General features: G+C 39.5%; 1 protein-coding gene across 2 annotated transcripts; it reads left to right on the forward strand.

Moving 5' to 3' along the window:
• The first annotated feature begins 1,702 nt into the window (after positions 1–1,702).
• On the forward strand, positions 1,703–14,667 carry gtf2a2 (general transcription factor IIA, 2). Of its 2 annotated transcripts, none has more exons than XM_080843038.1 (4): positions 1,703–1,856; positions 11,412–11,516; positions 11,908–12,034; positions 14,367–14,667. In XM_080843038.1, the coding sequence occupies exons 1-4, from the start codon at positions 1,785–1,787 to the stop codon at positions 14,378–14,380; spliced, it is 318 nt and encodes a 105-aa protein (XP_080699164.1). In that variant the 5' UTR covers positions 1,703–1,784; the 3' UTR covers positions 14,381–14,667. The 2 variants fall into 2 exon arrangements, with proteins under 2 accessions (XP_080699164.1, XP_080699163.1); XM_080843037.1 differs by having other exon boundaries at positions 14,406–14,667.

The following is a 14,667-nucleotide window of genomic DNA, read 5'->3' on the forward strand; positions in this document are numbered from 1 at the left end:
CTGTGATACCTGTTTGCAGTGCCTCGGCCTATGTGTGTTGTGTGCAGAGGTGTGTGTGGACGTGTGAGTAGGCATAAGAATCAAGAGCACGGATGGCATGTCCGTCTCACGCCCTTGTCCAAGACAGGTAACCCCCTGCAACAGCTGCTCCCTATGCCCCCTATCCTGGTGGCAGCCATTACCCACTCTCTTGCCATATTTAAACGTATTTTAGCCGTGTATACATAAACACTGTTATTTTGATACTGTCCTTACTGGAGCTCACCTGAGTGAGAACCCACTTGTCTCTATCAAAGGGTACAAATTATACCTCACAATATATCTTGGTGTGAAAGTCACCAGGTGGCGTAGTCACACTCGCAACCAGAGCCAAGACCTTACCAGTAGGTTACATAGTTATACATTATTTAACAGTTTAAATGGGGGAAATGTACCATTTGATTTCTTTGGCAAAATGGAAAGCAGAAATGTGTAGATGGCTACTGTATAGTGAATAGTGGAGAAATACATGGGGGAAATACAGGAAAGAATATTATAGCAGTAGCCTAGTTATTTTAAATGAGCCGTTTAAACACCCAGTGCATATGTTGTGACCTTGGGTTTGTGAATTTGGGATGGGATGCACTAAGGCCCAATCCCATTTCTAATCTCTACCCCTACCCCTTTGCCTTCGCTTTTTCAAACGGAGGGGTAGCCGAAGGGGTTGAAACGCTAGCCCTTCGAATTGGGATAGCACTTCAACAATTACGTACGTCATCAGTACGAAGTGTCAGCTGTTACGTTACCGGAGAGCGACAGCTGTCACTCACCAGATATAAACAAACATGGCGCCTGCAGCTGTTATTTACACAATGCAACATTTCATCAAACAAGTTTTAAAATCATGAATTACAAAGAAAATACTTTAATTTGTGTGATGCTTTCCCTGCTGTTTCCGACATTTTTAAATGGACTCGCGCGATGTTTGTTCTTTAATGATCACGGGTTCGCAATGCATTGAGGGAAATCAGTCTACCCCTCCGTTTGAAGTGTGCCCTCGGAAAATCTCCGTTTGGAGGGGTAGAAAGCGCTTCCCCTTCCCCTCTGTCTTAACGTGAATTGGGACAGCCCTACCCCTCCACATGAACGCGCAAAACGGAGGGAAGGGGAAAGACGGAGGGGTAGGGGGAGAAATGGGATTTAGCCTAAGAGTTCCACTACATTTACCTTTCATAATAGTTCTGGTCGTAGCTCAAATGTTATCTTACACATACGGAAGTAGCTCTGTTTAATTAGCCCACCTACAAGGCCTGCTTGTCAAACTCCAACATAGCGCCAAACACAATCCATCAAAACATCACTGATTGCAAAATATGTTTTTCAGATTCCTTAGATTCCCTTCTTTTCCAAACAATACCGTTACTTATCTCCTGTGCGACTGGATGTTCCGCATTTTGACGGCTTAATTACCACCTAGCTAAGAACCAGTGGAATTTGCCAACTGCCCTCCTGATTTACCAATAATTGAATCGTCTATGATTTGTGTCCTCCTTTATAAGCGTCTCTGGCGGACTATTCTGGTGACTACATTTGCGTCAGCGCATAGTGCGCGGACCTAATAGCCGTGTTCGCGGAAGTATATTTCTCATCGGCCCTCGTAGCTCTCCGTAGTTTGGTTTTACCCTCCTCCCGTGAGAAGAGTCGAGAACCCGGATTCCGTCCATGTAAGCTAACTTCTCTAATCAGCAATCGCTAGTCAGTTTAAAAAATAATTGGTTGTGGAGCTTTTGATTTAGGTTACTGATATGGCGTACCAACTGTACAGGAACACAACGCTGGGAAATAGTCTTCAGGAGAGCCTCGATGAACTAATTCAGGTACGTTAGCGGTAACGAACGTTGTAACGAAATGTTTCAGGTCCCTTAACGGTAACGTTACACAGTTGATGCTATCCTAGCTATGATATGTAAGTAAGGTTGAGAACTATGAAAAACGATCCACTAAAACGTTCACGTTAGGTGTTGAAAATTGACACATTAACCTTAGCAATGCCAGAAAGGCATTTGAAAGAAAGGCTGTTGAGTTGGTGTGTAATTTAAAGCGTTTCCCCCCCATAACGTGTAATAATGTTAACACTCTACAAATGTTGTGAGGAACACATTGTGTCACATAAGTGCCGTGCTCAATTCGTTTCCGTAGTTAGTTAGTCAAACTATGTCTTATCTTAACTGACCACTCTGAAACAGGCATATTTTAATTGGGTGGTGTAGTAGAGTGTGGGAGGGACCGTCATCATACGGTTGTTTGGCAGTTTTGCAAGTTCCAAGTTTTAACCCAAACAAAAACAGTTAGCCTAGTTTTATACTGGCGATTTTGCGAAAACCCATTCACCTTTCTTTGGAACCAGTTAGTGTTAAAATGCTATAGCTGAAAACTCATACAAACAAATCAAGTTAGATAGTTTTAATTTACAAATAATGCACAAAGATATGTAATTTATTTGTGCTAAACGTATACTGCCCTGATGGCATTGCGGCCTGATATGATGGGTAAAGGTACTCCCTATTAAAGGCACCCAGTGCAACTTTCGACGCTTAAAAATAAACATTCAATTTCTAGTCTTTTTTTACACGTAGTAAGTTTCAATAACTCCATACCATTTATACCGACATTCAAGCAGAAAAGATGAGACGTCGTTGTGTGGTGAGAACTGATAGAAAATCGCCGCCATTTTCTTTATTTTTTGTGACCTACAATAAATAAAGCAGGATTCCAGTCAATGGAAAAATGTCTTCTCCCCACCGGCGATTGTTGTTGTTTACGATTTTCTATCAGTTCTCACCACACAACGACGTCTCATCTTTTCTCCTTGAATGTCGATATATAATGGTATGGAGTTATTGAAACTTACTACGTGTAAAAAAGACTAGAAATTGAATGTTTATTTTTCATTGAATGTTTATATTAGTTGCACTGGGTGCCTTTAACCTTAACTGTTACGCCATTGTTATCCTTCACGGGCATAACATATATTTGCCATATTAACTGGCATTATATGAAATTATTTAAATTAACTGGTAAATCAGAACACTAAAAGATGTACCTTGGCTACACTAACTGATTTAAAGGCAGATTAGGTGAATCATTTCAGTAGCATTTCTTTTCCTTCTTGAAATCCTCTTTACACCCGATAGCTATGAATTAGGGCCGGGACTTTAACGTGTTAATATAGATTAATTAATTACACAAAAATTAACGCGTTAAAAAAATTGACGCATTTTAATCATATCTATTTTTGCACTGCGGAACGTTTATCACTGGAGGCGTTTCAGACGGACCGATTATACTGGCGCACCAACTAATGCGGATAAATTCGGTTCAAACAAGTTGAACAACAAACCAGTGGCACAGTGAACATGAACAAAGAAGCTGATGAGACCGCGTTGGTTAGCCCAGTGGATAGGACATTTTGTTACAAAAAACGAACGGATGGAAGCGTCGATAAGAACATGGTTCAGTGCAGGCTATGCAACAAGGAATTTGCATATCACCGCAGCACATCGAGTATCACCTCAATGCAAAACATATAGCAGCTAGCGTGGACGTTAAGCCTGACTCTGGGTACAACCCACACACAACCAACACTCCACCAGAGATGTTTTTCTAACAGTCTAACAATATTCTGAATATACTTGAAAGTATTGTGTTTTACTTAAAAAACCCAAAGTATTATAGTTTACAGAAGGTCTACCTATCTATAGGCTACCTGAATTTCTGAAATGTACTACACTTCTAAGTATGGTATTGCTACACTTAATGGCAAAAATTGCACTGGTCTGTTGGACTTGAACAAAAATAAACAATATTTGTGTTGCTTAAGCTTATGTTTTCAGTCATTATTCAATGGTTTACTAAAAATCCATATGAAAAAAATTACTTCTCACTGTTCTCAGGTCAAATATTTATATGCGATTAAAATGCGATTCATTTCGATTAATTAATTACAAAGCCTCTAATTAATTAGATTATTTTTTTTAATCGAGTCCCGGCCCTACTATGAATACATGAAATGCTCTGACAACTAAAAAGGAAAAGACGGGAGCCGCATGTCTGTGAAAAGCATGTCCCAGATTAAATGATTGGGTCGCTTAGCAGTATTGGCCTAAAACCGACCAATAACATGTAGGGATGCACGATATTGAATTTTAGCCGATATCCGATATGCCGATATTTACAAGCTCATTTTGGCCGATTGCCGATACCGATATATACACCTCAGCTTTTAAATTATTGAAAAGTCTCTCCTGTACTAGAATTAATCTGTTATTATGCTAGGGTATTGCTGTAAATACAGGACATTACAGACTTGATTTGTATCATTTTAGAAATAGACGTTCACTCATGAAACTGAAATGGTTTCAAATATGGCAGATTTATTTATATTTTCACGTCACAATTTTCATACTTGAACAGTACCTCCTTGAACTTGAACAACTACACTCTGGAAATGCAGCTTGGCTTACTTGGCAAGCTAACGTTGGTTAACTGACTTACTGTTTAATAACGTCCCTTCTAGGATTTCTAGACTAATCTATGTAACGTTATTGCCAAGTTAGCTGTATAAATTCCATAAATGCAAAAGTGAGCCATGTACAGATAGTGTGGGCTTGTGACATAATGTTTCACATCCCGTGAAATGAGGTATCATCAACTTCTCTGGTGTCACGTAGCATGCAAGCTAACAAGCTAGTGTTGTCTAGCTAACTCCGTAACTTATTAACGTCTATTGAGCGACAGGTAATGTTGTAAAGCGTGGCACGCGGGGGGTCTGCATCTATGCAAGCAACCTACGTTATGGACAAGCTGCATCTCCTCCTTTTAGTCCTGAAAAGTTTTCTGACAAATAGGCATTTTGTCATCATCCTCTGATACTGTGAAGTAGGCTACTGCCACACAGCCGACGCTCATAAACATTTGCTTTGCGTGCGCATAATTTACACGTCACCTTATCGGCCAGGTATATCGGCAGAAATGTTTCATATCTGCAGATACCGATAATTCAGTTTTGAAGCCGATATCTGCCGATACCGATGTCTTGCCGATATTATCGTGCATCCCTAATAACATGTTGCCTCGGTGTAAACATCACCCGTCCGCCAATTTCATACTCGAGTGGGTCGTTCAAGTTGAAGGGTTATGCAATACAGTCTGGATGGTACCTGCCACACTTACAGCAGAATACATTTAAAATATTATAAAATATTATATTCCTCGTATTCCTTAAAACTGTCAATAGTTTAGCAATCTGTCACAGGTAGCCTGAAGATGTGGCTCTAAGCCAGCTATAGGCATGTTAATGTTAGATAGCAAGCTTGTCTCAATTGATTGCAATTTAATTGTTTACAATTTCAAATTACAATTACAAACTTAGAAGCACAGTGTAGCTTAAGGGGTTGTGCTGGCCCAGTCACCCAACATGCCTCCGTCTGGGTGATAGTCGACCGTCCACTCAGCCACAGAAGTCCATGGGCAGCAAAAGAGATTAGGACGAAAGGGAAAGCTTGCTAGCTAGCTACTTATGTAGCTTATGAAGTAGCCCTAGTGGTGATGATGCTGGTTATATGTTTGCATTGTAGTGAGCAAGTGTCGTTTATCTTATCTAGGATTGTCTGTATTAGATTTTAAATGGCATGTTTTACAAATGTGGTGATGTAGCTAACTTGTGTGTTTGTGATAAAGAGAAGTTTTTGACAGTTTTAAAAGTGAGCTTTTTAAACTGTCAAACTTCACAAACTTTCTGCACCATGCACAGGCGTCCCTATGACTCAAGTGATCCCGTGCATGCACACACTTTGTGCATATTGTGATGGCAAAATACATACAAATGATGACTTAAAGGAAAACATAACAGTTCAGAATAGCATCTGCAAATTGCTGGGAAAATGTTGAAACCCCTTCTTACATTAACTTTCAATTTGTTTAACACATATGTTCAGACCTTTAAGAATACCTTTGACTGTGAATGAGACTTCCATTGAATAAAACTCCTGAAACTTCATATTCTCATCACAATGCTACCAAAACATTACAAAACGATTTCTTAATGTTACATTTAGATTTGAATAACAAAACTAGTTTAGAATGTATAGTATGAAAGTACAGTGTAAAAGTGTACGTCCTCTTTTGCTTGGGTGTAGATGAACTTTTAAACCATCCAACAATAACAGTTCTTTTGAGTATGGTGCTCTTTGTGCTGCTAGTTGACATCTCCCATTTGTGGGTTTGTAGGCCTCCCACCAGCTTTGCTTCATGATGACTAGCCTACCTTTTCATCTGTTTCACTCTCATTGTGGACATAAGGCTTGGAGCTGTTTCTTGTAGAGCTGTAAGCAAAGGAAGCAATTGTTTATACGGATGGCCTTCAAGGAAATCGTTTTGTAATGTTTTGGTAGCATTGTGATGACAATATGAAGTTTTAAAAAAGGAGAAAATGGTCTGAAATCAAATTTACAAGACGGGAGCTTTTTTGTTGCAGTTGGCAACTGCACATCAACACCTACGCCCCTGACCTATGGAGACCCCAGGGCTCAATTTTGGGTCCACTTCTATTCAACCTTTATATGCTCCCACTTGGACAAATCTTAAAGAATAATTTGATCTCCTATCATAACTAGGCTGATGACACTCACATTTACGTAGCTTTGACACCTAATGACTATGGTCCCCTTGAATCTCTTTGTCATTGTATTGAGCAAATTAACCACTGGATGGCTCTCTTTCTCCAGCTAAACAAAGACAAAACTGAAGTAATAACTTTTGGTAAAAAGGAGGAAAGATTTAGGATTGCCACCCTTCTTAACCAAAAAGGGCTTTTAGACAAAAGATATTGACAGAAATCTTGGTGTCCTCATAGACAGTGATCTAAATGTAAACAGCCACATAAAAGCAATTACTAAATTTGCGTTCTACCATCTCAAAAACATTGCCAAACTTAGGGATTTTATGTCAAAGGATGACTTGGAAAAACTAGTTCAGGCCTTTATTTTTAGTAGGGTTGATTAATGCAATGGGCTGTTCACAGGCCTTCATAAAAAAACTTAAACAGCTTCAAATGATACAAAATGCAGCAGCCAGACTTAAAGAAGTAACCACATAACCCCTAAACTGAAATCCCTGCACTGGCTCCCAAAGCACTACTGCTTGTCTTCAAGTCACTTAATGGGATAGGGCCAAAGTATTTATCTGACATGTTTCAGCAGTATGTACCACACAGAGCTTTCAGATCACAGCAGAAAAATATTTTAGTAAAACCTACTGTCCAAAACAAACAGGGTGAAGCAGCACTCAGCAACTTTGCGGTTCAGCTCTGGAACCAACTTCCAGAAAAAAATAAAAATAATCCAACTATTCCCAGTTTTAAATCGAGACTTAAGACCAAACTTTTTTCAGATGCCTTCTGCTTACTAGCTTTAACTAGCTTTAACAGTTCATTGAAACATTATTGCTTACTGCAGTAGACACATTATTTTATTATTTGTTTTTATGCTATTATTTCTTTATTCCTTATTACCGGTATGCTTTTATTTCCTATCTTTTACTATTTATGGCTTAATGTTCACATGTTTTTATTTCCTATCATTCTACTGTTTTTATGATCATGAACTGACCTTTTGCTTATTTATGTGAACATTGTATGGCTATTGTATTGCCACTGTTTATTTATAGATAGATAAACTTGTATTAATCCTGTGAGGGAAATTCCATTGTCAAAGCAGCAAGGTAGTAGGAATAGGATTCAAGTACATAAACAAAAAAATTAATACAAATTTGAAAAATAAATAAAATAAATAGATAAAATAAATAGACAACATAGTGCAGCTCCGCTGGCGTTAATTACATAAAACTAAATGTTTGGTTGTGTTGGTTGTGGAGCACATTGTGTTACCACAGTGTACAAAGTGTGCTAAACAAATAAACTTGCCTTGCCTTGCCTTGCCTTAAGACTAGCTGCAACGTCAGCATACTGGTTTTTCAGCAATTTTATCAAGAATTTAGAATAAGGTGGACAGGTCGTAATTTTGTTGTAAGTAATGAATTTGAGGGTTGCTTTCAAGTTTCCTGGCTGATCTGAATATGTCAGCGGAAGCTGATATGATGGTTAATAAGATCTGACATCAATTGTAAAAATAAATTGAACAGTGGTTTCAACCCAGTAACCGTTTCATCTCAACGTTACAATTTAATCTTCTATTCCAACTTTTAAACAACCTCTTAATTCTGCGATCTATACTGTAGAGATGCGCGGTTGGCGGTCGCACCGGCGGACTCCGCAGTTAAACCGCGGATCGGGCGGATGACGTGACAAAATATAATATTTAAATTAAATTCGGGCGGGTGGCGGTTTACCCAGCCAAAAAAATTCAAAATATCTACACATTGTTAAATGTCGTTACCTACATCCAAGCACATTTTGAAATAATCCAATTTTCATCAGGCAGTAAATTGGCCCAGTTCTGTGTATGCATACAAAGGAAAGGAAGCAAAAAAAGTTTAAATTAAGTGACGATCCCTCTCATGTCGCGTCTCCTTGCAGCGCCGCAAACCTGCAAGCTATGAATCAGCTGTCAGTATTGGAAGAAGCCTTAACGTGTCGTAGATTAAACTGCCTGGGTTATTTTGTTTCGTTAGGCTATTAGTTATATTTTAAAACAGCCAGTCATTGTAGCCTACCACTCGTGGAATAAGGAATTTCAAAGAGATGATGGAGTGATTTGACTCAGAAGTGACATTTGGTATTGGCAGCGCGAGATGTTCAGAACAAGTTAAATTTCTAGCTCAGTAACATCACCAGCTAAGAAAGAAGGTAAGAAAAATACTCGGAAAACTTTGATTTGCAAGGCAAGCAGGCAAGTGTTGGGGTTGTTACAGTATAAAGCCTACAATGCGGTGAAATTTCGGAATTAATAGACTCGTGTCGGCGTTTCCTTAATAGGCTTTCTTTCATTTTGCAAAAAAAAAACAGTAGGCTATATTACCATAAAATGGTGTACCAAAATGCGTTTTATTACAATGATAAAAAAAGTGTAGGCCTACTAGCCTATGGTTAGTTCAGGATTGCCGATGTGCTTGGCTATTTTAAAGTTTCTCCCTGTGCAACGATCGGAGACAGACGTCACTTCACTGATAATATTCTGGGGATAAGCTACAACATAGCCAATAGGCTTTCATACTAGGGACTTTATCCTTTACATTTTTGCTGCATTGGATCAGTCTCCTTTCAAGAACTGGCAAGAACTTTCTAGCCGCGCGTCAGTCACGCATCAGCAGCGCCTATACCTAAAAACAACAGGCGGATGGCGGGCGGGTGCGGTTTTGAAAATTGGTCAAAATAATAATAATAATAATAATAATAGCCCATCCGCGCATCTCTACTATACGGCCCTCATTTTAAAGGGCAGCCAGCTTTCAAAAACTTTGGTCACAAAAGAACACCGGAGGATCAATGCCAAATAGTCAAAGTAGCTTTATTTGTCAATTACTTCAAATGTCAAGACATACAAAGTATTCAAAAAAACGTTTCCCACTCTCCTACGGTGAAACATATAAGTGCACAGGCACAACAGAGAGGACATACAAACATACAGACAAGACATTACATAATACAAGTAGAACATACAGATAAACATATAGCAGCATAAGTTACATAAAGTGAGGTTATGTAGTGCAAAAAAAGGGCAATTTGGTACAGTGAGTGGTGTTACCATAAGTGATAAAAGTGCAGAAGCAGATTGTTACAGAGTCCTGAGTGATTTTAGGGGGGGTGGGGGAATTTGGATATGGCTGGGAGGAGTGAGGGGAGAGAGTTTAGTGTCCTGACAGCTTGGTGAATGAAGCTGTTGCTGAGTCTGGTGGTGCGGCAACGGAGGGTCCTGTACCTTCTTCCAGAGGGTAGTAGGCTAAACAGGCTGTGTGCGGGGTGGCTGGTGTCACTCGCAATTGAGGTGGCTTTTCGTGTGAGCCGGGTGGTGTATGTGTCCTGCAGGGAAGGGAGTGAGGCACCAATGATCTTAGCAGCTGTGTTCATTATGCGTTGCAGTGCTTTTCTGCTGTGTACAGTGCAGCTGCTGCCCCACACAGTGATGCAGCTGGACAGGATGATCTCAATGGTGCCCTGGTAGAAAGTTCTCAGGATTGGTGTCGGTGCTTTCGCTCTCTTGAGCTTGCGGAGGTAGTAGAGGCGCCACTGGGCTTTCTTCGCCAGTGATGCAGAGTTGGTGGCCCAGGAGAGGTCCTCACTGATGTGCACCCCCAGGAATTTGCAGCAGCAGCACCATCGATGGTCAGTGGTGGGTGTTCAGTGTGGCTTCTCCTGAAACAACCACAATCTCCTTTGTTTTGCTGACATTCAGCAGGAGGTTGTTGTCTTTGCACCACGTTGTCAAGAGGTTGACCTCCTTCCTGTAGTGGGTCTCATCGTTCTTGGTGATGAGACCCACCAGAGTTGTGTCGTCCGCAAATTTCACCATGTGGTTGGTGCTGTAGGTGGGTGTGCAGTCGTAAGTCAGCAGGGTGAAGAGCAGGGGACTGAGCACACAGCCTTGTGGGGCCCCTGTGCTCAGTGTGATGCTGCTGGAGATGTTGTTGCCGACCCGTACTGCTTGTGGCCGCTCACTGAGGAAGTCTTAACACCCAATTGCAAAGGGAGGTGTTGAGCCCCAGCTGGTCCAGTTTATAGATGAGATGTTGTGGTATTATAGAGTTAAAAGCTGAACTAAAGCATTCTCACATGTGAGTCTGCTTTTTCCAGGTGGGTGAGGGCTGGGTGGAGAGCAGAGCAGATTGATAAATAGATAACATTCCTCTCAAATAGATAACATTCCTCTCAAATAGATAACATTCCTCTCATAGATAACATTCCTCTCATAGATAACATTCCTCTCAAATAGATAACATTCCTCTCATAGATAACATTCCTCTCATAGATAACATTCCTCTCAAATAGATAACATTCCTCTCAAATAGATAACATTCCTCTCATAGATAACATTCCTCTCATAGATAACATTCCTCTCATAGATAACATTCCTCTCATAGATAACATTCCTCTCATAGATAACATTCCTCTCAAATAGATAACATTCCTCTCAAATAGATAACATTCCTCTCAAATAGATAACATTCCTCTCATAGATAACATTCCTCTCATAGATAACATTCCTCTCAAATAGATAACATTCCTCTCATAGATAACATTCCTCTCAAATAGATAACATTCCTCTCAAATAGATAACATTCCTCTCAAATTCTATTCTATTTTCTAGGCAAACAAAAGTAAAGAAAAACACAACTACAGGACAATGACATTTTAAGTTGATTTGAAACATTAATACAGTTCTAGCTGTAAAAGTTTATATTGTGTTCTTTCTTGACAGACACAACAGATCACTCCTCAACTTGCGCTTCAAGTTCTGCTCCAGTTTGACAAAGCCATCAACACTGCACTGGCCAACCGTGTGCGGAACCGGGTCAATTTTAGGGTAAGTGTCACGCCCAAGGGCAAAAGAGCGTTGAACTGGATTAATCCTCACCCCCACATGATGGAAAAAAAAGAACTGCTTTAATGGCTAATTCTATTAAATGGGTTGAATGCAAATTAAATCAAATGTATCAAAATGGATGACAAGAAAGCAGGTCAAACCTAAGGCACAGAGCTGTAATGGACATGGCAGAAGAGAACAGGAAGGGTTTAATACATCTCAATCCATCCAGAAGTTTAATGCTTATTAAGTTAAGTATTTCCAACGTATTTCCCACCTGGTTGTCAATCTGTCCAGATCTGCTTTGTGTCAATGTATTTGATGGAAATGGCCACATGAGGCTGTACAAATATTTTTATAATATTTTTGTATTTCTGCATCTTCCCCTCAGGGTTCCCTCAACACCTACCGCTTTTGTGATAATGTGTGGACATTCGTCTTGAATGATGTGGAGTTTCGGGAGGTAACAGACCTGGTCAAAGTCGACAAAGTGAAGATTGTCGCCTGTGATGGCAAGAGTATGTATCACTTTTTATAACATGTCATTGGGATGTTTTTGCTCTCATTTCTTCAGGCTTATTAGACTAGAACTTACTGCCTTGCCCTTCCTAGTGGAGATGCCCCCGACACAGAGTGGTGGGACTTTATTAATTTAATTTATAATAATACAAGTATGTAATATAAAGTGGGGGAAGTAAGACGTTAACATTTTATTCATTTTTTAGAAATTTCTGATGCGCCTATCCCCACACATTTAAAAAGACATTGGTATTAATAAAGTAAAAACACTTAATGTCAAATGACAGGAAATAGTATTAATCATGCTAACTTGTATGTAATACTTGGTAGAGAAACCTTGGACCTCATTCTCGAACACAGTTAAGAAAAAAAGAAGAAGAAATTCGCTTATGATCAGAATCAGAATTCTTTTAATTGGCCAAGTATATTTACACATACAGGAAATGAACTTGGTGTGGTTGTGCATAGGACAAAAAATATAAACATACTAACAAAATGGCAAAATAGCAAAAGTTTGCGATGTGATTGCGTTCACGTCAATTCTACAGACATCCTCGGATTTAAATAATTATAATAATAATAAATGTGAGAATATTTGTATCATTACCAATTTTGTTTCATATTTATAGTCATTATTCAGAGACTGAGGCCTCGTGATGTTGTAAAAGCACTACATGAACACTAGCCTGGATACCAGCCTGAACTCCGCCCACAAAATGTTTGGTCTGGGAGATTCAGTCTGGAGTCGAGCTAGTTGGGAGGGATTCAAGCCCACCGAAAAGTGATCTGACCAATAAAATTGTAAGGGCGGGCTTTATACGTTGATGGACAGATATAGATAGAATAGCCTATACATCGGACAAAGATGGCGCCGTCTCGGGAGCTTAGTGGGACATTTTTTTATATGATTTAAGCTATCTACACGACTTTTTTTATGTCTACATTGACTCGGTTAGTTGTGTATACGCAAAACGAGTGTTGCCAAAGATTGTAGGTCTTAACTGAAGCACTAACGCGTAGACAAAAAAAACATTGAAACAAATGGTAGCTTCTAGCCTTGAGTGCTAATTAAGTAACGTGAGCAGGCATATCTCAACAGATATTGACAGCGCATTCATTTTGAAAGAGGAACAGAGAAACGCGATCAAGGCATTTGTCGATTGAAAAGATGTTTTTGCCGTCCTTCCTACGGGATCAGGTAAAAGTTGAATCTATCAGATGGTAATAATACTACGTTGCTCTGATTGGTTCTAGGTATCCAATTCAGCAAAGAGGAATTTTCTTTCCTGGTTCGTTGAAACACGCCCCATAATCACAGCCCAATGGTTCGGTCTCAGACTCATATTCTGACTAGAATTATGAGTATGACATCGTCAGGCTACATGAACACTGCAAATGACAGTAAATAAATAAATAAGCTCTAAACTCAATCGTGTGGATATAGCCATAGTGGAATAGAGTGGACACATCTACGTTCTGCAACAGTACCTCTACCTCTGCACCAGTGAAGTTAGGTTTGCTTTTACTCGACCGGTGCTCGCTTCAGCTTTGACATGATTTTGATCAGTCTGAAGTTGCTTTTGCGTAACCTGTGGAGTCTGTGGACTGTGCACACGTCTCATCGGTTGCATGCCCTTATAAGGAGCTGGCAGGGTGTTTCTGTATGCAAATTGAGAAGGTGCACGAGAACGCGGGTTCAGAATCAGTGCACAGCTACGAACACTTTTTTAGGTTGGTCTTTTGAAGTTTGCAGCAAGATATTTAAGAAGACACTTAAGAAAATGTTCGAGAATAAGGTTCCTTGTTTGCAAGTAGTACCTCAAGACTCTTTTTGTGCAAAGAAACCAACCTCTACCAGTGCTCAAGTGGGATTTTTGACCTATTAACCTACACAGAATCCTCAGGATTCCTGCTTGAGATTCATGATCTTCAGTTTCCTTTACAGGTGTTCTATTGGGTTTAAGTCTCATAGTCAGGGGCATTCTTGACCTTTTATTATAATCATCTGCGACCAGCTAAATCTCCTTTGCAGTGTATTTTTTCTCATGAATGTCATAGAACATGTCTCCATTTTATGTACCATGAGACGAATTGACTAGAGTTTGACTGTGTCTGTAAGCCACTTGTGTTCTATCACATAATCCAACCCATAAGAAGGAATAGTAAAAGATTTGGAATTGCTAAAATCTTAATGAATCCCAAACCTACTCTGCATCATTTTCATTCCATTTACACAGGTATTTCTGAATGTATACAAAAATATAAGTTTATTTATATGTATATAAATGAGCTTTTTTCTTTTGTTCCCTTCTTTTTTCCTTCTTTCATAAGGGGAACAGTCTTGAGAACTGTTTTGTTTTCTTAACACAGATACTGGGTCCAATGCACCAGAGTAAGCTTCTGAGAGGGTAACGGGAAGGAAGGACGAAGATGAGAATGTTCCATTGCAAGAACAAGATTGTAAATATTAGCTTATTTATTCTAGTGAACTGTGTTGGAGGCCAATTAAAGCAACACAGCAGTGTCCGTGATATGTTTGACTTGCCTTTACAGTTGCAGGAGGTCCATGTCTTTTTTTCCCATTTTACTACTGTTTTCAAAAATGCATCCTTAATAAAGAATTTTTATGTTT

Source organism: Sprattus sprattus (assembly GCF_963457725.1).
Source record: "Sprattus sprattus genome assembly, chromosome: 8".
In the NCBI taxonomy this organism is placed as follows: Eukaryota; Metazoa; Chordata; class Actinopteri; order Clupeiformes; family Clupeidae; genus Sprattus; species Sprattus sprattus.